This window comes from Scyliorhinus canicula, chromosome 28, assembly GCF_902713615.1.
Source record: "Scyliorhinus canicula chromosome 28, sScyCan1.1, whole genome shotgun sequence".
NCBI classification, from domain to species: Eukaryota; Metazoa; Chordata; class Chondrichthyes; order Carcharhiniformes; family Scyliorhinidae; genus Scyliorhinus; species Scyliorhinus canicula.
Genome location: NC_052173.1, coordinates 566,431 through 594,219, shown reverse-complemented (window position 1 = coordinate 594,219; position 27,789 = coordinate 566,431). Strand labels below are relative to the sequence as shown.

The following is a 27,789-nucleotide window of genomic DNA, read 5'->3' as shown; positions in this document are numbered from 1 at the left end:
GATCCCCCCTCATCCTTCTAAATTCCAACGAGTACAGTCCCAGTCTACTCAACCTCTCCTCATAATCCAACCCCTTCAGCTCTGGGATTAACCTAGTGAATCTCCTCTGCACACCCTCCAGCGCCAGTACGTCCTTTCTCAAGTAAGGAGACCAAAACTGAACACAATACTCCAGGTGTGGCCGCACTAACACCTTATACAATTGCAACATAACCTCCCTAGTCTTAAACTCCATCCCTCTAGCAATGAAGGACAACATTCCATTTGCCTTCTTAATCACCTGTTGCACTTGTAAACCAACCTTCTGTGACTCATGCACTAGCACACCCAAGTCTCTCTGAACAGCGGCATGCTTTAATATTTTATCGTTTAAATAATAATCCCGTTTGCTGTTATTCCTACCAAAATGGATAACCTCACATTTGTCAACATTGTATTCCATCTGCCAGACCCGAGCCCATTCACTTAACCTATCCAAATCCCTCTGCAGACTTCCAGTATCCTCTGCACTTTTCGCTTTACCACTCATCTTAGTGTCATCTGCAAACTTGGACACATTGCCCTTGGTCCCCAACTCCAAATCATCAATGTAAATTGTGAACAATTGTGGGCCCAACACGGATCCCTGAGGGACACCACTAGCTACTGATTGCCAACCAGAGAAACACCCATTTATCCCAACTCTTTGCTTTCTATTAATTAACCAATCCTCTATCCATGCTACTACTTTACCCTTAATGCCATGCATCTTTATCTTATGCAGCAACCTTTTGTGTGGCACCTTGTCAAAGGCTTTCTGGAAATCCAGATATACCACATCCATCGGCTCCCCGTTATCTACTGCACTGGTAATGTCCTCAAAAAATTCCACTAAATTAGTTAGGCACGACCTGCCTTTAACGAACTCATGCTGCGTCTGCCCAATGGGACAATTTCTATCCAGATGCCTCGCTATTTCTTCCTTGATGATAGATTCCAGCATCTTCCCTATTACCGAAGTTAAACTCACTGGCCTATAATTTCCTGCTTTCTGCCTACCTCCTTTTTTAAACAGTGGCGTCACGTTTGCTAATTTCCAATCCACCGGGACCACCCCAGAGTCTAGTGAATTTCGGTAAATTATCACTAGTGCATCTGCAATTTCCCTAGCCATCTCTTTTAGCACTCTGGGATGCATTCCATCAGGGCCAGGAGACTTGTCTACCTTTAGCCCCATTAGCTTGCCCATCACTCCCTCCTTAGTGATAACAATCCTCTCAAGGTCCTCACCTGTCATAGCCTCATTTCTATCAGTCGCTGGCATGTTATTTGTGTCTTCCACTGTGAAGACCGACCCAAAAAACCTGTTCAGTTCCTCAGCCATTTCCTCATTTCCCATTATTAAAACTCCCTTCTCATCCTCTAAAGGACCAATATTTACCTCAGCCACTCTTTTTTGTCTTATATATTTGTAAAAACTTTTACTGTCTGTTTTTATATTCTGAGCAAGTTTACTCTCATACTCTATCTTACTCTTCTTTATAGCTTTTTTAGTAGCTTTCTGTTGCCCCCTAAAGATTTCCCAGTCCTCTAATCTCCCAGCAATCTTTGCCACTTCATATGCTTTTTCCTTCAATTTGATACTCTCCCTTATTTCCTTAGATATCCACGGTCGATTTTCCCTCTTTCTTCCGTCCTTCCTTTTTGTTGGTATAAACCTTTGCTGAGCACTGTGAAAAATCGCTTGGAAGATTCTCCACTGTTCCTCAACTGTTTCACCATAAAGTCTTTGCTCCAAGTCTACCTTAGCTAGCTCTTCTCTCATCCCATTGTTTAAGCACAAAACACCAGTGTTTGATTTTACCTTCTCACCTTCCATCTGTATTTTAAATTCCACCATATTGTGATCGCTCCTTCCGAGACGATCCCTAACTATGAGATCATTAATCAATCCTGTCTCATTACACAGGACAAGATCTAGGACCGATTGTTCCCCTGTAGGTTCCATTACATACTGTTCTTGGAAACTATCGCGGATGCATTCTATAAACTCCTCCTCAAGGCTGCCTTGACTGACCTGGTTGAACCAATCGACATGTAGATTAAAATCCCCCATGATAACTGCTGTACCATTTCTACATGCATCAGTTATTTCTTTGTTTATTGCCTGCCCCACCATAATGTTACTATTTGGTGGTCTATAGACTACTCCTATCAGTGACTTTTTCGCCTTACTATTCCTGATTTCCACCCAAATGGATTCAACCTTATCCTCCATAGCACCGATGTCATCCCTTACTATTGCATGGATGTCATCCTTAAATAACAGAGCTACACCACCTCCTTTGCCATCCACTCTGTCCTTCCGAATAGTTTGATACCCATGGATATTTAACTCCCAGTCGTGACCATCCTTTAACCATGTTTCAGTAAAGTCATTCACGATTATTTGCGCCATCAACTCATTTACCTTATTCCGAATACTACGAGCATTCAGGTAAAGTACACTTATGTTGGCTTTTATACCTCTGTTTTGAATCTTAATACCTTGATCAGTAACCTCTCCTAAGTTATTTTTCCTCTTAACGTTTCTCCTAATTTTCCTTGTCGTTGAACCCAAATCTTCATGTAACAACCTAGAAGGTTGGAGTTGATGTATTTCATGACCAATCTCTCGATGCATTTCATAGTAATAGATGTCAGGGTCACCGGTCGGTAGGCATTGAGGCACATTGTCTGGTTCTTTGCCACTTGTATGATAGTGGTTTAAAGGGTTTATAGGGTTTAAAAGGTTAAATTACGAGGACAGGTTGCTTAAACTTGGAACACAAGCAAAAAGTGCTGGAAAGATTCAGAAAGTCTGGCAGCATCTGAGGTGAGAGAAATAATTAATGTTTCTGGGCAATGACCTTTTGTTAGAACTGGAAAATTTTACCAGTTTGAAGCAAGCACAGAGGCAGGAAAAGGAGGAGGAAGGAAAGAACAAAAGGTAAGGTCTGTGATAGGGGGAAAACAGGAGAGATTAAATAAAGAACAGAATCATTATCAGCACCTCTTCTCCAAATGATCAATCTGAAGTTGTTAAACTTGATGTTGAGTCTGCAAGGTTGTAAAGTGCCCAATCGAATGACACAAACTGGGCTTGTATTCTGCACACTAATTTTAAGAGAGTCAAATGATTCAGGAGGGAAGATCAGGATGCAATTCTTCACACAAAGGACACAAAATATTCAAGGAGATTGCAGATTATTTTTGTTGAGGAAGGCTATCCAGGAATATGGATCAAAGATGGGTAATTTGATTTGATTTGAGGTATAGATTAACCATGATCAGAAACAGCTCGTGGAGTGGAATCGCCTACCACTGTTCCTATTATTGTGCCATCCAATTTCCTGACTCCTGCTTGCTCATATTGGGCTGGCTGTAGCAACGCTGCTGATCAGAAAAATTCATCTGCCTGTGTCGATGCTGTAGATCTTTACACCTGAGTTTGCAATGGTGATGGCAACAGTGCAGCTTTCCTGGAAATCCGAATCAACAGTGTGTGCTGTGAAATTCCAAGTACATACTATGTTAGATACTCTTAAATTTCAGCAAAATTCTGCCGGAATTGCTGGTGTTCTCGTTTAGAGATTGGAACTCAAAGTGAACATTTGCCAATAATACCCTATTCTCAATAATCTTGAAGTTATGCTGTATATATGACAGTGTATGAATGCTTAACGCAAGCAGTTGGAATTCCTTCTCTGTTATTTTACAAGAGGTGCTAACACGTGTAACATGAATTAATGACTTGAATATAACAGCAGTAAGGAATTTCAGATGAAGGTGCTTTTGTACACTAGTTTCCCTCGGTGTCATTTCAGCACCCAAGTTTTTTAAAATTTTCCCTCCTTTGTGCCACACTCCTTTCCTCATGATCAATAAGATGGTATATGTCTTCCCGCCAGGGGAGCTCTGCCATTCTCACCTAACTGACTGGAAGCAGTAATAGGCTTTTCAGTTTATTTCTGCTTTCTCTCTACCTCTGTCAGTTCTGAGTGTTGATTTACAGCCTGTATGGAGTCAGGAACTTGTCGAAAGGGACTGAATTTTCTCTCCAGAATTTTGAATTCAAGTACTCTCTTTGAAAGAAAACGGAGTTGGGTCACGATCCTGTCAAACAATTGTTGTGTCTAGGATACAAAACCCGCCTAATTGTCGAACCCAATTTCAGATGCTGCATGCGACAGCTTTGGCTCAATGTTCTTCAGACAGATTTTTAATGAGCTCGCCAGTAGATTATTTGTGTTTGTGTATTGATGTTGTACTGTTTAGACCTGGAACATGATGGGCAGACACGTAATTGGAAATTGAAAAGAATGGCTACTAATTAAAGCCATCAGTTCATTTTACTCCTCATTAAAACATTATTGGGATATTTATATCTGTTGGCTGAATCAATTTTATTAAGATTTGGAAGATTAATATGCAAACCATGTGGTTTTGTATAGTTTCTGGAAATACAGATGTATTTAATTCAGTGCTAATGGGCCGACGCCAGGAAGAATGGGGAATTTTTTTTCCTTTAAATTTAGAGTACCCAATTATTTTTTCCAATTAAGGGGCAATTTAGCGTAGCCAATCCACCTACCCTGCACATCTTTTGGGCTGTGGGGGTGAAACCCACGCAGACACGGGGAGAATGTGCAAACTCCTCACGGACAGTGATCCAGGGCCGGGATTCGAACCCGGATCCACAGTGCCGTAGGCAGCAATGCTAACCACTGTGCCACCATGCTGCCCAAGAATGGGGAATTTGACACACAAAATACAAGTGTACAAGGTATGACAACATCGATCTCCGAGGCCCACAGGTTCTGTTAATTCCTTGTTATGGTGCAGGACAGTAAGAATACAAATGTTTTATATCATGGTAAAATGTAGGACCATTCCATAAACTCTATACACTGACAGGGGGGTGGTTGCGGGGAGTGTTGTTCTGCACAATGTAACGTGCACAAAGCAAATCTGTTAAACCACAGGACTTGTACATTGGTTCTGTCAAATACCAGGGCCACCTCCAATGTTACCAAAGTCCAAGTGCCCCAGTGCTGCTAATTCCATAAGCACCAACTGCTCAAATGCTGCAAAATATGAGCTTACATTCACTCTGATACTTTCCACCATCTCACCCTTGAATGGAGTAAAAAGGCGAGATAATAATGTGACACATATGCAAAACAATAATCGAGGCCACAGTTAGTTTCTCAGAAAAATGAACAGGATCACAGAAATTTATCCTCCACATTCCAGAATACCATGTAATAAGCACACAATTTGATTTGTTCAGCTGCTGTAAATAAGTGGCCCTGATGGATAACTATTGTTATAAAATAACAACTTTAACTATCCATAAACAACACTGGGGAGCTATTACAATCCAATAAATCTCTCACCAGGAATAATTAATATTACACTTCCCCGCCGGTTAGTTTGGGGCTTATAAAATGCAACACATGGCCTGCCTGCCTGCTCTGAACCTGTCTCCCATTTTACAGGAGGCAGTGGGCAGTCCACCTACTCTTGGTCCTATTGAGGCCCTTAAGTGGCCAATTAACGACCATTTAAGTGCCTCATGCTGCCCCCACTGCTATTTTACCCACTGCCGAGGGAGGCTCACATCAAACTGGAAGCCCAGCAGTTTCAGCTGTGCAGACTGGTAAAAGGGTTCCCGCGTTGCCCATCAGAGGCACCTCCACAGGGTCACACTCCCTCCTTTAACCCTCCCTCCCAGGGGAAACCATTATCGATCTCCTCATTGGGCTACTGGAGTACGAGCTTTCCAGGTGGGGTGCAAAGGCCCACCCAGCTGGGGCTCATTGGAACTGACTATAAAAGCCGGCCTGAGCAGGGACTGGCATGTTGGTTGTCCCAATGGGGACTTTGATTGTAGATAGTTACTGCCATGACCAGATTATTGTTTAGAAGTAAATAAATCTAGGGGTGGCATGGTGGTGCAGTTGTTAGCACTGCTGCCTCATGACGCCGAGGACCCGGGTTCAAACACGGCCCCGGGTCACTGTCCGTGTGGAGTTTGCACATTCTCCCCGTGTCTGCGTGGGTCTCACCCCCACGACCCAAAGATGTGCAGGGTAGTTGGATTGTCCTCGCTAAATTGCCCCTTAATTGGAAAATAAATAATTGGGTTAAAAATATAAATAAATCTTTTCCGTTCTACTGCTGGCTTCCTTGGTCATTAAACTGGCGGAGAGGAAAAAGGAGATTCCGGACTCGCTTCTCAACACACCCAGCTACCCTGGATGACTAACGTGCAGAAATGTGAGGATATAAGATTTGAAAATGCCTCTGTTTGGTAAGCTGGAGGCCTTCGACATGGGCCTGGAGGATTGGAACTAATATGCAGAATGTATGAGGTACTTCTTTCAGGTATCTGGGGGAAGACCGTTAAAAGGTGATTCTCCTGACATTCTGAGGGTCCCCGACTTTTGGAATTATAAAAAGCCTCACCGACCCACCGGACTGTGAATTGTTCGATGAGTTGGTTGCACTGGTGGCTGAACATTATAATGCAATGTTATATGTTCACCACGGCTGTACGGTCTCCGGGTGAGTCGGTAACTGACTTTTTGTCCTGCCTTAAGCGGCTGGCGGAGGGCTGCGAGTTTGGGCCGTCGCTCTCGGAAATGATGAGGGATAGGCTTGTTTGTGGAATACATAATACGGCCACACAAAGGAAGCTGTTGGCGGAACCCATGTTAGACTTGAAATGGGCCATTGAGTTGTCACTATCCCAAGAAAATGCAGAGAAAGGGGTCCAGGAACTTCAGGGGTCCATGGACTATGACGTCCAGAGCTTGATCCGCCCTCTCTACTGGACTCCTGCAAATCACAGGGCAGTGCCAGAATGGCCAGATCACCTCCCAAGAGGCAGCCCTAGGCGCAGGCTCAGTACTCTGGAGCCGCTGCAGACCTCCGGATACGTCCCTGAGGATGAAGGGGAAGTCCGGTCACATTGTCAGGTGTGTGGACGGAGGACATGTGGCGGTCAGGACTGCCGAACTGCTAATGAGAACGTCACCCAGGGCTGCGCGATGTCACCACGAGCCAGGGCCCTGCACGTGGCCCCACCAGAAGATGATAATATGAAAAACATGGAACATAGAACAGTACAGCACAGAACAGGCCCTTCGGCCCTCGATGTTGTGCCGAGCTTTGTCCGAAACCAAGATCAAGCTATCCCACTCCCTGTCATTCTGGTGTGCTCCATGTGCCTATCCAATAACCGTTTGAAAGTTCCTAAAGTGTCTGACTCTACTATCACAGCAGGCAGTCCATTCCACACCCTAACCACTCTCTGAGTAAAGAACTTACCTCGGATATCCCTCCTATATCTCCCACCCTGAATCTTATAGTTATGCCCCCTTGTAACAGCTACATCCACCCGAGGAAATAGTCTCTGAACGTCCACTCTATCTATCCCCCCATCATCTTATAAACCTCTATTAAGTCGCCTCTCATCCTCCTTCGCTTCAATGAGAAAAGCCCTAGCTCCCTTAACCTTTCCACATAAGACCTACCCTCCAATCCAGGCAGCATCCTGGTAAATCTCCTTTGCACCCTTTCCAATGCTTCCACATCCTTCCGATAATGAGGTGACCAGAACTGCACACAATACTCCAAATGTGGTCTCACCAGGGTCATGTACAGTTGCAGCATAACCCCACGGCTCTTAAACTCAAGCCCCCTGTTAATAAACACTATAGGCCTTCTTCTCGGCTAAATCCACATGAGTGGCAACCTTCAGAGATCTGTGGACATGAACCCCAAGATCTCTCTGATGCAGCTGAACTGCGTCGCGTCCCGAAGTTGGGGCCGATCCAGGTCACAAGTGAACAGGCATCCTCTAGTGATGGAGATGAACACAGGTGCTACTGTCTCCACTGTAGACCAACAGACATTTTGCTGACTTTGTACAGGGATCTTACCACTAACACTGCAAGACACCAAGGCCTGGTTGGCAACCTATGCAAGCGAACCGCTGAGCATCTTGGGGACCACCGTGACTCCAGTGTCACATGGACAGCAATCGGTCAGGCTACCCTTGTCGTAATGCAGGGACCGGAACCCAATCTTCTGGGTTACAAGTTTTCCATTTTGATTGGCAATAAATTTTCCAGACAGGCACTGGAAACTTATATGACATCCTGAGCAAGTACCCTGAGGTATTCCAGGAAGGTCTGGGCAGAATAAAGGGGGCCAAGGCTCGTAAATACCCAGAGGCTCAAACCAGGTATTTTTGGGCAAGACCTGTTATCTACGCCTTACTCGCCAAGGTTGATAGAGCTGCAGCGCCTGAAGGATTTGGAATCATACACCCAGTGCAGTTTGCGGAGTGAGCTGCACTCATAACCTGGACCGTTACCCAATGCTCAGGGTGAAGATTTTTACACAAGATTGGCTGGAGGGTGTTCCTTTACAAGGCTTGATATGAGACATGCCTACTTGCAGGTGGAACTGGACTCCACATCCAGGAAATAACGCAACTAGAAAAACCCTTAGGGGGTTGTTTGAGTACGCCCGCCTCCCATTTGGGGTCTTGTCGGCTCCGGCAATCTTCCAAAGAGTATTTTGTTCCAATTAAGGGACAATTTAGTGTGGCCAATCCACCTACCCTGTACATCTTTGAGTTGTGGGGGTGAGGCCCACGCAGACACGGGGAGAATGTTCAAAGTCCACACGGACAAATCATTGTTTGAAAGTAAATAAATCTTTCCCTTCCTACTGCTGGCTTCCTTGGTCATTAAAGGACAGAAGTCCTGCCCTTAGCTATTGTTTTTTAAAATTTAGAGTGTCCAATTCATTTTTTCCAATTAAGGGGCAGTTTAGCATGGTCAATCCACCTACCCTGCACATCCTTGGGTTGTGGGTGTGAAACCCGCGCATACACAGGGAGAATGTGCAAACCCCACCCAGACAGTGACCCAGAGCCGGGATCGAACCTGGGACCTCGGCGCTGTGAGGCAGCAGTGGTAACCCACTGCACCACCGTGCTCCCCTTTGCCGTTAGCTAATTAACACCCTGTTGAATGCTAAATGATGCAGGGCAATCAGTATTGATGTGGATGCGTTCCCCACCAACTCTTGAAATGAATGAAATGAAAATCGCTTATTGTCACGAGCAGGCTTCAAATGAAGTTACTGTGAAAAACCCCTCTTTGGGTGGCAGGGTGGGATACCCCACCATCCAAAAAAATCTTGCCCTAAGTTTCATAAAATTTGAGTCCCACTTTCTTATCTGCATGTTCTGCAAAATGTTCGCAACAGACTGGCTGCTGAACAGATTAATCCTAGCTCAACAGAAATTAATTTCAGTTGATGGGCTAAAAACAATTTATCAATTGACGGAAATTTATGCTGAGGCTGTTTAGCACACTGGGCTAAATCGCTGGCTTTGAAAGCAGACCAAGGCAGGCCAACAGCACGGTTCGATTCCCGTAACAGCCTCCCGAACAGGCGCCGGAATGTGGCGACTAGGGGCTTTTCACAGTAACTTCATTGAAGCCTACTTGTGACAATAAGTGATTTTCATTTCATTTCATAATACACATTCTAATAAGGCCAAATAATCACATTTCACTTTTTTGAAATTTTTTGTCCACCATTTATTTTGACTTCAGGCTGCCAAGTATTGGCTGCAAATAAGGTTTCTAACGTGATAAAGTATTAAAAATGACTCTTTGGAATTTTCAGCTCAGGTTTACACCTATCAGCTGTTAGATACGATCATAGATCATGGCCAGGATTCTCCGAGCCACCGTGCCGAAATCGCGCTTGGCGCGGGGGCAGAGAATGGGGCCTCGACCCACGACCGGAGAATCGGCGCCGGTCTGGGGCCGTTGAAAGAGTCCCCCGCGGTGATTCTCCGCGGTCGACTGGCCGATTCCCGCCGCCGTGGTTCAGGTATGGTTCCACCCGATTGGGAGCTCGGCGTCACGGCTGTGGTGGCCGTCCTGGTAGGGGTGGGGGATCAGTCTCCGGGGGGGGGTGTGTGGCCTCCACGACGGCTAGGCCCGCGATCGGTGGCCACCGATCAGTGTGCACGCGCAATCTGGGGGGAGTCTACCTTCTTCCGCGCCGGCCCGTTGTGTGGCTCCGCCATGTTGTGCGGCGCTGGCACGCAAGCGGCCGCTGCGTGCATGTGCAAGCCCGTGGTGAGCAGTGCTGGGCCGCGTATGCCAGCTGGAGCAGTGCGTCAACAGGCCTCTTGGCCAAGCATTTTTAGAGAATCCTGGCCCATGTACCCGGGACACAGGACAGCAAGCAGGTGAGAGTGGCCTCCTCACAGCACAGGACTGCTCTGGGTCTGGCCAAGGTGGCCATGCCCAGGTACTCTTCAAAAAAAAAGAGGAAGACAATTTCACAGTTACACCATGTGTAACATTTGCTCGAAAAGAGTTCCTTCGAAGAACTGGTTGGCCTCAACCTGACCAATCAGCAGTAAAATCCTGTCTATCGTCCCATCCTTCACTATATGGTTACCTCTTTCACCTGTTCTCGTCATTCTTCCAGACAATGGGCAGAGTACACTTCCCAAAGTGTTGAGGGACCAGTTCTTTTGCGGAACTTTTTTTAATATATAAATTTAGAGTACCCAATTGTTATTTTTTTTTTCACAATTAAGGGCAATTTAGCATGGCCAATCCACCTACCCTGCACATCTTTGGGTTGTGGGGTGAAACCCACGCAGACACGGGGAGAATGTGCAAACTCCACATGGACAGTGACCCAGGGCCGGGATTCGAACCTGGGTCCTCAGAGCCGTAGTCCCAGTGCTATCCACTGCGCCACCGTGCTGCCCTCTCTGCGCAATTTTTTTCATGTAACAACTGTGGTTTCTTCCAGCAAGTTTTACATTGAGTAATACAATTTAGTGGTTACACCATGAAAACCTTCAAACAACTTTTAATTAGCAAAGGGTTGGCATAGTTCCGAGACACTCAGCAATGCAGGGATAATGGGCGAAATTCTCCGACCCCCCGCAGGGTTGGAGAATCGCCCGGGGCCGCCAAAAATCCCGCCCCCGCCGTGGCAGAAATTCTCCGCCACCCGGGAATTGGCGGGGGCAGGAATCACGCCCCACCGATCGGCGTGCCCTCCGCGCCGATCGGCGAGCCCCCAGCGGCGATTCTCCGGCCCGCGATGGGCTGAAGTCCCGCCGCTGGGAGGCCTCTCCTGCCGCCGTGGTTTGAACCACCTCTGGTGGCGGGTGGATCAGCGGCGCGAGCGGGCCCCCGGGGGGGGGTCTGGGCCGATCAGACCCCGGGGGGTGCCCCCATGGTGGCCAGGCCCGCGATCGGGGCCCACCGATCGGCGGGCGGGCCAGTGCCGTGGGGGCACTCTTTTTCTTCCGCCGCCACCACGGCCTCCACCATGGCGGAGGCGGAAGAGAATCCCCCAGCGCGCATGCGCCGGTGGTGACGTCAGCGGCAGCTGACGCACCGGCACATACGCGAACCGGCGAAGGCCTTTCGGCCAGCCCCGGGCGTCAAAGGCCGTTGTTGCCGGTTTTGGCGCCACTCGGTGTGGTGCCAACCGCTCCGGCGCGGGCCTAGCCCCTCAATGTGAGGGCTTGGCCCCTGAAGGTGCGGAGAATTCCGCACCTTTGGGTAGGCCCGACGCCGGAGTGGTTGGCACCACTCTGCTACGCCGGGACCCCCCGCCCCACCGGGTAGGCGAGAATCCCGCTCAATATCTTTCCTCATCCTAATTTGAGTAAATTAAATTAATTTTATAAAGTTTTCATGGAAACAAAGGCCTGTGATGACCATCAGTTGTAGTTGTAAATATGGCTACTTAATTGCAGCTATGCAAGAAAAGGTATTCTACTAGGGAGGCGCGGTGGCACAGTGGTTAGCACTGCTGTCTCACAGCGCCAAGGACCCGGGTTTGATCCGGGCCCTGGGTCACTGTCTGTGTGGAGTTTGCACATTCTCCTGGTGTCTGCGTGGGTCTCACCCCCTCAACTATGGGCGACACGGTAGCACAGTGGTTAGCACGGTTGCTCGCACGGCTCCCTTGTCGATTCCGGTCTTGGGTCACTGTCTGTGCGGAGTCTGCACGTTCTCCCGTGTCTGCGTGGGTTTCCTCCGGGTGCCCCAGTTTCCTCCCACAGTCCAAAGATGTGCAGGTTAGGTGGATTGGCCATGCTAAATTGCCATTAGTGTCTAAAAAAGGTTAGGTGGGGTTTATGCGTTATGGGGATAGGGTGGAGGTGTGGGCTTGGGTAGGGTGCTCTTTCCAGGGGCTGATGCAGACTCGATGGGCCAAATGGCCTCCTTCTGTACTGTAAATTCTATGAACTACTCACTGCTATCCTCTCCACAAATGTCTGCCTTCCTGCCCCTTTAATTTCCTATATGTAACCTTTCCTGAATCTTGACAAACTCATTGTTCCTCTCCAAAACAACAGATTTTCTCAATTAGTGTAAACAATAACAATGAGTATCCACTCTCTCTCATAAACTCTTTCTGAGTTCATGTACATAGATCCTTAAAATGTCACAAACAGGTGCAGAAAAAGGCTTGTGGAATATTGATCTTGAAGGAGTGGAGTGTCGGCCTATCAGAATGATACCTGGACTCCAAAGGTTAAATGATGAGGAGAAATTATACAAACTAGGGTTATATTCACTGGAAATTAGAATTTAGAATGATGTGTAGGCACAGAGAGTGCTTTAGAGATTTACGGGAATTGTTCGCAGGATGAGGAACTTCAGTGTTCTCCTTCGAGAAGAGAAGGTTGAGAGGAGAATAAACTGTGAAGGGCTCGGACAGAGCAGATAGAGAGAAACTGTTCCCATTGGCAGAGAGGGTCGAGAACCAAGCACCAATTTCAGGTGATTAGCAAAAGAAACCATGATGTGGAGATGTCGGCATTGGACTAGGGTGAGCACAGTAAGAAGTCTTACAACACCAGGTTAACCAGGAGCAAAAGAAACAACAGCGACATGCGGAAAACCTTTTACATGCAACGAGTGGTTAGGGTCTGGTGTTAGGATCTGGTGTGCACTGTATGAGAGTGTAATGGAGACTGATTCAATCGTGGTTTTCAAAAATAATGATCTGAGAAGGACAAAGAACAGCTCACAGAGGGCATGAGGCAAGACATAGAACATTACAGCGCAGTACAGGCCCTTCGGCCCTCGATGTTGCGCCGACCTGTGAAACCACTCTAAAGCCCATCTACACTATTCCCTTATCATCCATATGTCTATCCAATGACCATTTAAATGCCCTTAATGTTGGAACTGAATTGTTACTGAAGACAGGCTGAATGGGCTCCTTGTGTGTTGTAGACATTGGCCGGAATTCTCCGGTCATTCACATCGGCGGGATTCTCTGGTCCTGCCGGCAGCGCACCCTCTGCCACGTGTTTCCCGGCGGTGTAGGATGGCTCAATGGGAGACCTGAATATCCGCCCATTCATTTAGGACAGAAAGAAATTATCTCCACTGTTTGGGACGTCTAGAACTCGACAAATAGTCTAAGAATAAGAGCCAGCCCTTTCAGGAGTGAAATTAGGAAACACTCAAAAAACATTTAAAAAGGAAATGGAGAGAGTACAAAGCCACCATGTTCCCGTAAAGGTAAAGGGTGGGACCAAAAAGTCCAGAGGACCCTGGATGTCAAGGGATATACAGGATTGGGTAAGGAAAGAAAGGAAGGCATATGGAAGGTACAGGGGGCTGAAAACAGTGGATGTCCTAGAGGAGTAGAGAAAGTGCAGGGGCGGGTACTTAAAAAGAAATTAGGGGGTCAGGAAAGAACACTGGCAGGCAAAATAAAGTAAAATCCCAAGGTGTTTTGTAAGTATAATAAGGGCAAGAGGGTAATCAGGGAAAGAGTAGGACCCATTATAGATCAAAGTGGCAACTTCTGTGTCGAACCAAAACATGTAGGTGAGATATTAAATGAGTATTTTACATCTCTGTTCACTATGGAGGACGATGTAGGCATAGAAAGCAGGGAGGGGACTGTGATATACAAGGGGAGGTGTTAGTGTAGTGGTATTGTTACTGAATTGGTAATCCACGGCAGATGGAGCAATTTGAATTCAATTTTTAAAAGTCGAATGTTGACTATGAAATCATTGTTCACATGTTTTTTAGGGAAGGAAATCTGAGGGCAACACGGTGGCGCAGTGGTTAGCAAGGCTGCCTCATGGTGCTGAAGATCCAGGCCTCGGGTCACTGTCCGTGTGGAGTATGTACATTCTCCCCGTTTCTGTGTGGGTCTCACCGCCACAACCCAAAGATGTGCAGGGTAGGTCAATTGGCCACGCTAAAATTGCCCCTTAATTGGAAAAAAAAGAATTGGGCCCTTTAAATTAAAAAAAAAAGGAAGGAAATCTGCCATCCTTATCCGGTCTGACCTACATGTGAATCCAGACCCACACAATGTAGTGGATTTTCAAATGCCCTCTGAAATGGAGGGCCTTTAGGGATGGACAATAAATGCTGGCCCAGACAGCAATGCCCACATCGCGTAAATTAATTAAAAATATATATATAATTGAACAGATCAGCATTGAGAGGGAGGAGGTGTTTAGTAGTTTTGGTGGGATTGAAAGCAGTTAAATCTCCAGCCCCAGATGAGATGTGTCCTTGGTTGTTGTATGAGGCAAGAGAGGAGATTGCAGGAGCTCTGATGTTAATTTTCAAATCCTCTCTGGCCACAGGTGAGGTGCCATAGGACTGGGGATAGCTAACATGGTGTCATTGTTCAAGTCGGGACATAGAGATAAACCAGGCAATTACAGGACAGTGAGTCTAACATCAGTGGTGTGGACATTATTGGAAAAAGTTCTGAAGGACAGAATTAATCTCCATTTGGAGAGGCTAGGATTAATCAAGCATAGTCAGCATGACTTTGTCAAGGGGACGTCATATGTAACAAATTTGATCAAATTTTTTTGATGGGGTGACTTGGTGTGTAGATGACTGCAGTGCAGTTGGAGACATGGACTTCAGTAAGGCTTTTGACAAGATCCCCAATGGGAGAATGATCAAGAATGTAAGAGCCCGTGAGATCCAGGACAATTTGGCAAATTGGATCCAAAATTGGCTCAGTGGCAGGAGGCAGAGGGTGATGGTCGAAGGTTGTTTCTGTAACTCGAAGCTTGTGTCCAGGGGTGTACCTCAGGGATCAGTGTTAGATTCGTTAATGATTTTCATTAACGAATTGGATGAGGGAGTTGAAGGGTGGGTCAGTAAATTTGCAGATGATACGAAGATTGGTGGAGTTGTGGATAGTGAGGAGGGCTGTTGTCGGCTTCAAAGAGACATAGATAGAATGCAGAGCTGGGCTGAGAAGTGGCAGATGGAGTTTAACCCTGACAAGTGTGAGGTTGTCCATTTTGGAAGGACAAATATGAATGCGGAATACAGGGTTAACGGTAGGGTTCTTGGCAATGTGGAGGAGCAGAGAGATCTTGGGGTCTATGTTCATAGATCTTTGAAAGTTGCCACTCAAGTGGATAGAGCTGTGAAGGAGGCCTATGGTGTGCTAGCGTTCATTAGCAGAGGGATTGAATTCAAGAGCCGTGAGGTGATGATGCAGCTGTACAAAACCTTGGTCAGGCCACATTTGGAGTACTGTGTGCAGTTCTGGTCGCCTCATTTTAGGAAGGATGTGGAAGCTTTGGAAAAGGTACAAAGGAGATTTACCAGGATGTTGCCTGGAATGGAGAGTAGGTCATACGAGGAAAGGTTGAGGGTGCTAGGCCTTTTCTCATTAGAAAGGAGAAGGATGAGGGGCGACTTGATAGAGGGTTATAAGATGATTAGGGGAATAGATAGAGTAGACAGTCAAGAGACTTTTTCCCCAGGTAGAACACACCATTACAAGGGGACATAAATTTAAGATAAATGGTGAAAGATATAGAGGGGATGTCAGAGGTAGGTTCTTTACCCAGAGAGTAGTGGGGGCATGGAATGCACTGCCTGTGGAAGTAGTTGAGTCGGAAAAGTTAGGGACCTTCAAGCGGCTATTGGATAGGTACATGGATTAGGGTAGAATAATGGAGTGTAGGTTAACTTCTTAAGGGCAGCACGGTAGCATTGTGGATAGCACAATTGCTTCACAGCTCCAGGGTCCCAAGTTCGATTTCGACTTGGGTCACTGTCTGTGTGGAGTCTGCACATCCTCCCCGTGACTGCGTGGGTTTCCTCCGAGTACTCCGGTTTCCTCCCACAGTCCAAAGATGTGCAGGTTGGGTGGATTGGCCATGAAAAATTGTCCAAAATTCTATGATTAACCTAGGACAAAAGTTCAGCGCAACATCGTGGGCTGGAGGGCCTGTTCTGTGCTGTATTTCTCTATCATCTCTTGCTGTTTGTAGTGTACATTTATGATCTAGGTGGGAATGTGGGGGGTATAATTAGTAAGTTTGCAGATGACACATAAATTGGTGGTGTGTTAAATTGCAAGGAGAAAAGCCTTACATTACAGGGCAATATAGACAAAGAACAAAGAAAAGTACAGCACAGGAACAGGCCCTTCGGCCCTCCAAGCCTGCGCCGACCATGCTGCCCGTCTAAACTAAACAAGCTGGTCAGATGGGCAGAACAGTGGCAAATGGAATTTCACCCTGAAAAGTATGAGGTAATGCATTTTGGCAGGACTAACAAGGCAAGGGAATACACAATAAATGGTAGGACACTGGGAGGTACAGAGGATCAGAGGGACCTTGCGGTGCATGTCCAAAGGTCCCTGTAGGCAGTTGGACAGGTAGATAAGGTGTTAAAAAGGCATATAGGGTACTTGTCTTTATTACCTGCAAGACACAGAATATAAGAGCAGGGAGGTTATGATGGGGCTGCATTAAACGATTGTTAGGCCAGAGGTAGTGCTGTTCTGATCGCCACACTATAGGAAGTAATTGACAAGACAGGGTGCAGAGGAGATTCACCAGGATGTTGCCCATGCTGGAGTGTTTCAGCTATGAAGAGAGGCTAGTTAGATTTAGATTTAGAACAGTACAGCACAGAACAGGCCCTTCGGCCCTCGATGTTGTGCCGAGCAATGATCACCCTACTCAAACTCACGTATCCACCCTATACCCGTAACCCAACAACTCCCCCTTAACCTTATTTTTTAGAACACTACGGGCAATTTAGTATGGCCAATCCACCTAACCCGCACATCTTTGGACTGTGGGAGGAAACCGGAGCACCCGGAGGAAACCCACGCACACACAGGGAGGACGTGCAGACTCCGCACAGACAGTGACCCAGCCGGGAACCGAACCTGGGACCCTGGAGCTGTGAAGCATTGATGCTAACCACTATGCTACCGTGATGCCCCAGTTAGGCTGGGGTTGTTCTCCTTCGAGCAGAAAAAGCTGAGTGAGGGGAACAAAATTATGGAGGACATAGATAGAGTACATAGGAAGAAACAGTTCCTCTTAGTAGAGAGGCTAATCACCAGGGGGCATAGATTTAAGGCAATGGGCAGGAGATTTAGAGGGGATTTGAGGAAATACTTTTTCACCCAGAGGGTGGTGGAAATCTGGAATTCACTGCCTGAAAGAGTGGCAGAGGCAGTGTCCCTCACAACATTTAAGAAGCATTTAAATGAACACTTGAAATGCCATAACATACAAGGTTACAGACCAAGTGTTGGAAAGTGGGATTAGAATAGAAAGGTGCTTGATGGCCAGTGCAGGCAGGATGGGCCGAAGGGCCTCTTTCTATGCTGTATGACTCTATGACTATGACACTTCTAATGATAATCTTTATTGTCTAGACTCTAAAGAGTAAGAGAAGTTTGAAATTCTCTTCCACAAATGGCAATTGCTGCTGGATCAATTGTTAATTTTAAATCTGAGACTGATATATTTTTGTTAAACAAAGATATTAAGGGATAAACAAAGGTATTGGGGCAAAGGCAGCTATATAGAGTTAGGTCACAAACCAGCCATCATCTCAGTGAATGATGGGTTAAATGGCAGCCTCCTGTTCTCAAGTGTTCCCATGACAACTCCACAGAATTTACAGTTGAACATCACCTCAGTGGCAGTAACCTTTGGTCCAGCTCATGGAAGTCTTAGCTGATTTGCTGAATATTAAACCAGAGTTGAATATCCTTAGTGGTATGGTAATGATGGTTACAGGAGCATAAACATCTTGATAATGTGGTTCTGGATGCTTACTGATGCTCATGGTTGCTTTCCTGGAAGTCAGAGAAAATATCAAACTTTCATCTACTCACGGAACAAAAGAGTTAAATGGGGAATTATATGATGCCCAGTTGGTGTATGGAAATCAATCAGATCACACTATTCAGTAACATAATAAAATGATTGCCATTTATAAACTTCTAAAAAGCATTGACAAGTTTTACTGTAGCAGATCTGGTACATCTAGCAATACAAACTTGCAGTAGCTGAGTTTATGGAACAGACTGTTCCAGGATCTGAATCTATGTCCACTCTGTAAACAATGTGATAACACTCTTTTATTATGAAGTTCTTATGATTGTCACAAAGAAGCAAAAGTGTTATTATGGCTTGAAAAATGACACATTTTGATGCGGGCAGCGTAAGTCAGCTTATTGAATATTACAACAGATTTTCAAATTGAGAGTCCTTAGCCTCTGGAGTTGTCAGAATTTTTGTAATTCTGGACTTAGCAGCACATTACTTTCCTTCCTTCATTAAAAATGACCTCTGGGATCCTGACACCAACTTGTTGGGCATTAGGACAGGAGCTCTACATTTGCAGGTGATCTCCCACAGAAAAGTTTTGAAAATAACTGTTGCAGCTACCTATTAAATATGTCATTTCGGCAAAGTGGTGATTTGCAAGTCAACTGTCATTTAATTTTTATTCACAAACCAAAATATTATTGATATCAAGCAGCTTCTCCTGACCAAGCTCCTTGCTGTGTTTTTTTCTTCTTTAATGTTCCTCTTCATTTTCAGAAACAGGTTTAGATTTAAAAATAACAGCACTATAATGTTCAAATTGATCTTACAGTTTGATGTTTGTTCCACTCTTGTGCAGGCCGTTTACTGTTTCCTGGGGGAGGGAGGAGGAGTTCCAACTTCAAATTTGACAAAAAAATATTTTCCGTCGGTACAAAGGCACTGCACACTTCTCCGCATGCGCGGTTAACCGGTGCCTGCCGGGAGAGGTAGTCACCCAACGATGCCATCACCAATATAAAAGCCTGGATTGGCCGCGGCGCTGGACTACATTTCCCAGGGAGCATGGCGGTGCAGGTTGGTGCGGGGAAAGGCGGTGGGCGGGAGAACCACCGTGCGGACTTGTGGGTAACAGGAGGGAAAAGATGTCGGACGATGAGAGCCAGGAACAGACAATCGCCGAAGACCTGGTGGTCACCAAATACAAGATGGGTGGAGACATCGCCAACCGTGAGTGCGGGGCTCTCAGGGCAGGGAAGGGAAGGGAGGCAGGCGGCATCGGGGCGGCGGGGCCTTCAGCAGAAATCGCGCCGCGTGAGCGCGGCGTTGCCATGTGGGCGCATGGGGAGCGGGGAGGCCGCGGCACCGACGCGGGCTCCGCTTCGGCCAAGCGGCTCCTCGGCCCATCCGCTGCGTCAAGAGTTAAGCACGGGGTGGCTACTTTCTAACCCGCCAGAAGCACACTCTCTGTCCGGCCACGAGGAAATGGAGCCAAAGAGCCTGGATAAGGGCGCCTTCTGGCAGCGGCCAGCGTGTCCCCCTGCTCCCCACCATGAGGGATTACGGAGGACGAAAATGCCTTTTGCAAAGGCGATGCTTTGAAAATCTCGACCGCTCCAGTTGGGTTGGCTTGTACAAAACCAAAAGTAAAATACCGCAGATGCTGGAAATCGGAGGGAAAAATAAAATGCTGGAAATACCCAGCAGGGTTAGGCTTCCAGATGGGATTGAAAATCAGAAAATGTTGGAAATGCTCAGCCTTTGTGAAGGGAGAAAGAGTTTCAGGTCCATGACCCGGGTCATCGTGGAAGGGAGCTGAAGCGTTAACTCTTCCTCTACAGAAACTACATAACTTGCTCAGTATTCCGGAGCATTTTCAGTTCGTATTTTTTTTTCAGATTCTGATCACATTTTCTAACGTTTCTGTTTATAAGGTGTTAAGTTTCAGTTTGAACCCAGGATGTACGGATGCAAAAATACCTTTGTTTTCTTTCCCAAAATGTCCTGTTTAAGGCATTACTATTGCTACCACCACGGTTGCCTGTGAGCTGCAATGGTGAATGCCATGGGCTATTCGAGCACATGGGCATCACGTGTGTCCTTTGCGCTTGATGGTTCAGGCTAATTGTAGCTCACCTATGGTTGTTGCTGAGATCAACCATCTAACATGGATACCCACTTTCCTGAGTGATACAATACATTTTTATATGGTGAGGGTAAATTTAAATTTTCAGTGTGCATCTTTTAAAATAATTAAAAAGAAATTGATTTTAGACGTATGTGGGGCACTTGCAGCAAACTGCTCCAAAAATAGTTTCATGTCCTGTAGTCTAATGTTAAGTTTACATTTTTATATAGAACTTGTAGACAATCTTAATTTGGGACTGGAACTGAGCTTTTGATCAAATTCCTACTTCTGAAATGAAGTTGTACGTGGACTGACAAATGAAGGGACAGGAAGTGTCTGTGTGGTATCACAGAATAATTGAAAGTGGGGAAGAAAATAATCTTTGCTTGTGGTCTGAATTGATGATGTAATTGCTAACTTTTATGACTCTGGTGCCAATAAAAGAAGGTGGCTGTGTGAATTATTTTCATTAAAAAAAAAAAAAATCTGTATGGTAAAGTAATGCATTCTGTATACTCTTGTGAATAAAAAAAAACATTAAAATCATGTGTCGGACAATCTGCCAGTGCTTTTTATTTATCAATGTTTGTGTTCTAGGCTGATTGTAGACTTGGAGTTTGTTTTAGTTTTGTAATTCCATTCCGAGTTCAAATACCTTAAAATGGTCCTGCCATCCTGGTTAGTTTATAAAGTTGTTGGATCTCTAGATCATGTTACTGGCTTAGTACTGTGCCACCTAACCGATGTATTCTATTCTCTGGGGACAGCAGTTTAGCCCAATTTATGAAGAGTGAGATATAAGTGTAAATTGATCCGATTCTGGGAATTGGATTTCCTCATGTTTTTAATACTTTTGGCACCCATATCCCAGGTAAAATTACAGACCCAGTTATTTTACGGGACCCAGTTATTTTACGGGTCTATGATTCTGTGTTCAGGATGAGGGAGCCAGGTTTAGCCATCTATAAGCAATGAGCCAGTTCATGCTGGTGTCCCCAAATCATCTGATCTAAGGAGTGCTGATTTACAAATGACTACTGTACACGTGTCTCCGGTTTTGATACTCTGTACAAATTGTGTGCGGAGGTTTGGAAGGAGTCCACAATTCTCCTTGTCCTTGAGGTCGATGCAGAAAGCATCTATTCATGGATATTAAATAAGGACCAGATTTGTTTCCCCATCATGGTTCACAAGAGTCAAATTGGCTGATGCTTATCATAGCCATTATTCACATGCAGGGGCTTTGGCAATTTGGTCAAAGTGCCATGGGTATTCCAGCAGCAGCCTTAAGGGGAGGAGGATGTGAAGAGTGAAGAAAAATAATCCATTTTTAACTGAAACCATTGTGGAGAATTAGCCCTTGTGTAACTGGGCCATACAGATCAGAAGGTTCCTGTTTTAATTCCTGATCTGGGCTCAGATAGTTGATCTCGCTATGGCAGCTTCATGTTGCTGAAGCACCCCTGTTCTTGGGTGTAGAAGAGCAGCCTGTCTTGCATTCTATTTGTCATTTCAGTGGCCTGTGCTTTGTGTTCCTGCCTGAATGCCAAATACGGGTGAGTTTGATCATGGCTGTGATGCCACCACGATCAGTCCGATGTTCAGTACGCGCTGTTTAGGCCTTTGTGAAGAGTGGTCATTTGTGGAAGGTAGTGGAGAGCTGCCAATATTTGTCGAAGCTATACTGTGGCAGGAGGGAAGACTTGAAAATTGGCAAAATATAGTCACTGCTCAGTAATTGAACAGCTGTTTGCATTGTAGAAACTGAACATTACATTTTTCTGAGTATGTGCTAAGCTTGTTCCATAAACGTTTATGGTATCCTGAAACTAAAATTATTTAACATGCTCCATCTTTCTATTCTGCATAGTGTCCATTCAACCAGTTGCCTGGAGTTGTTTCAGGGGAGAGTTTTATTTTGGGATAAATATGTTAACAATTAGAGTTTAATTGAACGTGAGTGCTGCAATGCATTGTTGCATATTGTATGTCCCGATGACCTCAGTAGTTGGGTTAAGAATGGCAAGATCTATATAACTTGAGACTGAAATTTGGATGCAGGTGTTAAGATGGATGTGTTTCTGACTAGTGACTCAAACCCTAATAATTTTTAATACATTGGCCTAATGTGTAACTGGTTGTAATCTGTAGAAACTGAATCGAAGTGACATTTTTAGATCAAAGGTATTTGAGAAATCCCTCCTCCACCCTGATTTAATCCCAGGTCAAAGACCAAGTGGGTGACTGTTATGCCTGTAGAACTGTGCGGAGAATGACCTGAGAGGCAATTTGTAAGTTTCCCAAGCGATGCCAGGTTTACGACAGATCGCTGGGGAAATAAGTAGTAGGTCTAAATAAGGAATCTGGATTGCCGAAGGCTTGGTAGGCACCATTGAGGAGAGCACCCAGCTTGAGATCAACAACTCTAATGGCTGTGATCAAGAATTTGGAACGGAGTGCACCGTCTGGACATGTGTCACTGACTGGTTATAAGATAGGAGGAGCATTGGGCCATTCGGCCCATCGAGTCTGCTCTGCCATTCAATCATGGTCGATATGGTTCTCATCCCCATTCTCCTGCCATCTGCCTTGTTTAAGTTTAACTAAAAATGAAACTTGCTGTCTTGGATGGAAATGTCACTGCTTTTGTAGCTCTTCTTCACTCTTATCAGTACTACCTTGAGTTGATGATGCTATTGAGCAGGATAAGTACAGCTAAACTAGATGACTTTGGGGATTCAGTATTTACTTTGAAACTGTGTCAAGGAAATAGTTTTGGCACTGCAGCTCCTGTGAAGCCAACTTTTGAATTTGCCTAGCAGGTTGCATGATCACCATTACATTCTCCATTTAAAGAGCAGACCGCATTGTTCTCTCTGAGAATTCAAAGTCGCCTCCAGTCTGATGCAGTGCTCAGAGCTCTTCACTCAACGAGAGCAGTGTTGAAACCGTGGTACAACTTGCATTTCTAAAATCGGGTTACCACTTACCAAAATTATCATGTGTTAATTGCAGTGTATTTCAGTTGGATATAGTCAGATGGAGCCCACGGTTAGCCCCCATGTTCCAGGTAATGCTGTCGCAATCTAGGCATTGAATAATAACGGACAATTGGGCGATAACTGGAGAAAGGTGGCTTTGCAAAGCTCTGCATACTCAGCGATAGCATGCAAGTGCAAAAGACGAGGCTGAAATATTTGCAACCATTTTCTGTCAGAAGTGCCAAGTGGATGATCCATCTCTATCTACTTCTAAGGTCCCTATCCATGCACTGTTGCCCATCTTCTATTTTTAAAAATGTATTTTATTTCACGTATCAAAGCAGGTTACAGCAAATAAACACCCTGGGGAAACATATTTCCCAACAATCAACTACGCAGTCTGTACAGGGTTTCCCCCTTTTTTAACCCCCCCCCCCCCCCCCCCCCCATGACGAACAGCTCCTCAAACACGGTCACAAACTTCCCCCACCTTTTCTCAAACCCTCCTGCTGGGCCCCTTAACTCATACTTTATCTTCTCCAACAGCAGGAAGTCGTACAGGTCACCCAACCATGCCACTACCCCTGGCCGACCGCCACTCCAGCAAAATTCGCTGCCGTGTAGTCAGAGGTGAAGGCCACGTCATTGGCCTTCCTCCTCTCCATGAGCTCCGGCTTCTCTGAAACCCCAAAATTCGCCACCCAAGGGTCCGGGGTCACACTGTTGCCCATCTTCAACCAATTTGATTCACTTGAGTGCACTGGGCACAAGACAAAGACCTCCGGTCCTGGCCACATTCTGGGTTGTAATCATCACCGTGAGGTGATGATGCAGCTGTACAAAACCTTGGTCAGGCCACATTTGGAGTACTGTGTGCAGTTCTGGTCACCTCATTTTAGGAAGGATGTGGAAGCTTTGGAAAAGGTGCAAAGGAGATTTACCAGGATGTTGCCTGGAATGGAGAGTAGGTCATATGAGGAAAGGTTGAGGGTGCTAGGCCTTTTCTCATTAGAATGGAGAAGGGTGAGGGGGCGACTTGATAGAGGTTTATAAGATGATATGGGGAATAGATAGAGTAGACAGTCAGAGACTTTTTCCCCAGGTGGAACACAGCATTACAAGGGGACATAAATTTAAGATAAATGGTGAAAGATATAGAGGGGATGTCAGAGGTAGGTTCTTTACCCAGAGAGTAGTGGGGGCATGGAATGCACTGCCTGTGGAAGTAGTTGAGTCGGAAAAGTTAGGGACCTTCAAGCGGCTATTGGATAGGTACATGGATTAGGGTAGAATAATGGAGTGTAGGTTAACTTCTTAAGGGCAGCACGGTAGCATTGTGGATAGCACAATTGCTTCACAGCTCCAGGGTCCCAAGTTCGATTTCGACTTGGGTCACTGTCTGTGTGAAGTCTGCACATCCTCCCCGTGACTGCGTGGGTTTCGTCCGGGTACTCCGGTTTCCTCCCACAGTCCAAAGATGTGCAGGTTGGGTGGATTGGCCATGAAAAATTGTCCCAAAATTCTATGATTAACCTAGGACAAAAGTTCGGCGCAACATCGTGGGCCGAAGGGCCTGTTCTGTGATGTATTTCTCTATCTATCTCATGTTGTACCTGAGCTCCAGAACAAGCTGTTCCACTGCAATGACAACATTGGCATGTATCAGACAATGTGGAAAGGTTGTCCCAGTATGTCCTGTTTCCAAAGTAGGATAAATCTAACCAGGCCAGTTGCTGCCCTATCTGCCTATGCCTAACTAGAAAAATGGAAGAAGCTGTTGAAAGTGCTATCAAGCAGAATGTTTTCACCAGTCACCTGCTCGCCGATGCTCCTGTCCAAATTGAGTGCCAAATCTATTCAGAATTTTAAAAGGCGCAAGATAAAAGGAAAATTCAAGTTCATGGTATTAATTCAGAATGTATGCCGTGTAAGCATTTTGTAATAAAATTTAAACTTCTGTGCACCAATTTCCAATAACTAAGAAGAGATTAATTTTTATTTCATCATATAGTTTAATCAAACTTTTTTTTTCTTGTGGTACAGCCAAGAGTTGACCAAACCATGCAGGTGTCCAATTTAATAAGTGAGTTAATATGGCTCTAACATGCATAAAATTATTCTTATTCCCTGCGGCTGCAACAAAATGATTTATTCTCAAAAACTACAATTGGGGAGTCTACCATTAATCGTGGAGTTATTTCAGACAATGCTATAGCAAAGTCTATTCGTGTTCCTGATCAGTGCTTCCCATCCATGATGTATAATTAGCAAATACTAGGTTTGGTCTCTAGGATGCTGATTTGCCGGCTTCATATCTTTTAGATATTGAAGGTTTAAACCTAATGAATTGCCCTGTTCAAGTGTTACTGTTACTAACATGCTTTGGTGAGGAGGGTGAGCCTACATTTGGTGCTGAGGCGATGGCCCCTTTTAAGAACTGGGTTTCTCCAGGATATGATTTCTGGGAAAGCACCTGGCTTTTAGTAAATGATGATGTGACCAGTTGCCTGGGAGATGAACAATACAGGAGAAAAATGGTTAACATAAGTTAACAATGGGATGTAATTCTCTGCTCAAGCAGTTAAGAGTTTGAGAACAAGCTGAGTGTAGATGAGAAAACATGTTCAGTTGAAGTTCTGTGTTAGCTAAGAGTTTAAAATCTTGTTAACTGCAGGACTTCTCCATCGAGTTGAACTTCTGGTATAGCCAAGTAAGGAGTGAGAGAGTTTTAGATACAAAATTCCAGAGTTAAAGAATATTGGAACCAGGGGAGTTCTGACCCACGGTCATTTGAGACACTGGTATTGAATGGGGGAATTTATAAAGGTAGGACATTTGGAGACCCTTCCCGGAAGTAAATGGAAAGCCCAAGAAGTCTCAACCCTTCGGGTCACTGTCTCTGTGGAGTTTGCACATTCTCCCCGTGTCTGTGGCCCTCAACCCCCACAACTCAAAGATGTGCAGTGTAGGTGGATTGGCCATGCTAAATTGCCCCTTAATTGGACAAAAGTAATTGGGTACGCCTTAAAATTTTAGGGAAAAAAATAAATCTCAACCCTTGTATGAATCCTCGAAGCAGTACCCATACTAGGTGGTGAACCGTCCAGTTTGTGATGAGTATCTGACTTGAGTTAATTGGTGGGATGTAAATTTAATAGATGGAGAAGGCAATGTGGTTTAGAACAAAGTAAGTGGGGTTATTGTGCTTTTTTATTGTCTTCAACCTTGCCATTCATGTTATTTGACTTTTGAGTAATAAACTCTTTTGATTTTAAACCATGTGGCTTCATTATTTTGGTAAATACCTTGTTTTTTTGGATTTTTAAAATATGTCACTGGTCTCTACCAAGTCTGAGGTGGCAAGATGTGTGGAGTGCCACATGGATCAGTCCTGGAGCCTCATATATAAATGACTTGATGAAGGGACCGAATGTATAGTTGCTAAATTTGCTGATGACTGGGTAGGTAGATGAGTGAGTTGTGAAGAGGACTCGAGTCTGCAGGGGCTGGTTTAGCTCACTGGGCTAAATCGCTGGCTTTTCAAGCAGGCCAGCAGCACGGTTCGATTCCTGTACCAGCCTCCCCGGACAGGTGCCGGAATGTGGCGACTAGGGGCTTTTCACAGTAACTTCATTGAAGCCCACTTGTGACAATAAGCGATTTTCATTTCATTTCAAAGGATATAAATATGGAGTAGACAAAAACGTGGGGGTAAATGTGGATTTGCCTTTTTCTGTAGGAAGACTTAAAACGCAGCAGATTAGTTAAATGGAGAGAGGTTGTAGAACTCTGATACAAAGGGATCTGCGTGTCCTGGTACACAAAGTTAGTATGCAGGTACAGCAAGTGATTAGAAAAGTAAATGGAATGTTGGTGCTTATTGCAAGGGGAGTAGAAAAGAAGGGATGTTTTGCTACAGTTGTACAGGACATTGGTGAGACCATCACATCTGGGGTAGTGTACAATTTTGGTCTCCTTATTTGGAAAAAGGTATTGGAAGCACTTCAGAGAAGGTTCACTAGACTGACTCTGGTTAAGGGGTTATCTTTTGAGGCAAGGCTGGACATGTTGGGCCTGTATCCAGAGTGGAGTCGGGAAGAATGAGGTGATCTTATTGAAACGGGATGCTGAGGGGATTTGACGGGGTGGATGATGTTTCAGCTTGTGGGAGAGATTAGGACTTGGATTCATTGTCACGTGTACCGAGGTGCAGTGAAAAGTATTGTTCTGCATACAGTCCAGGCAGATCATTCCAAATGTGAAAAACATAGGACATATGATAAACACACAATGTAAATACGCAGACATCCAGTGAAGCATATGGAGTGTAGTGCTACACAGTAGAGAAGATGCGTTGAAAGACCAGTTCAGTCCATAAGAGGGTCATTCAGGAGTCTGGAAACGGCAGGGAAGAAGCTGTTTTTGAATCTGTTAGTGCGTGTCAAAAAAAGGAACGTAGTTTTAAAAATGAGGGGTCTCCCATTTAAGATTGA

At 45.3% G+C, this 27,789-nt stretch overlaps 1 protein-coding gene across 1 annotated transcript in view; it reads left to right on the top strand.

Moving 5' to 3' along the window:
- The first annotated feature begins 19,260 nt into the window (after positions 1-19,260).
- Positions 19,261-27,789, top strand: part of LOC119958130 (proliferation-associated protein 2G4-like) — a 48,848-nt gene continuing 40,319 nt past the window's right edge. Inside the window, exon 1 of the mRNA XM_038786409.1 lies at positions 19,261-19,417. Within this exon, the coding sequence (XP_038642337.1) occupies positions 19,333-19,417 (85 nt within the window). The 5' untranslated portion in view covers positions 19,261-19,332. The remainder of the gene's footprint in view (positions 19,418-27,789) is intronic.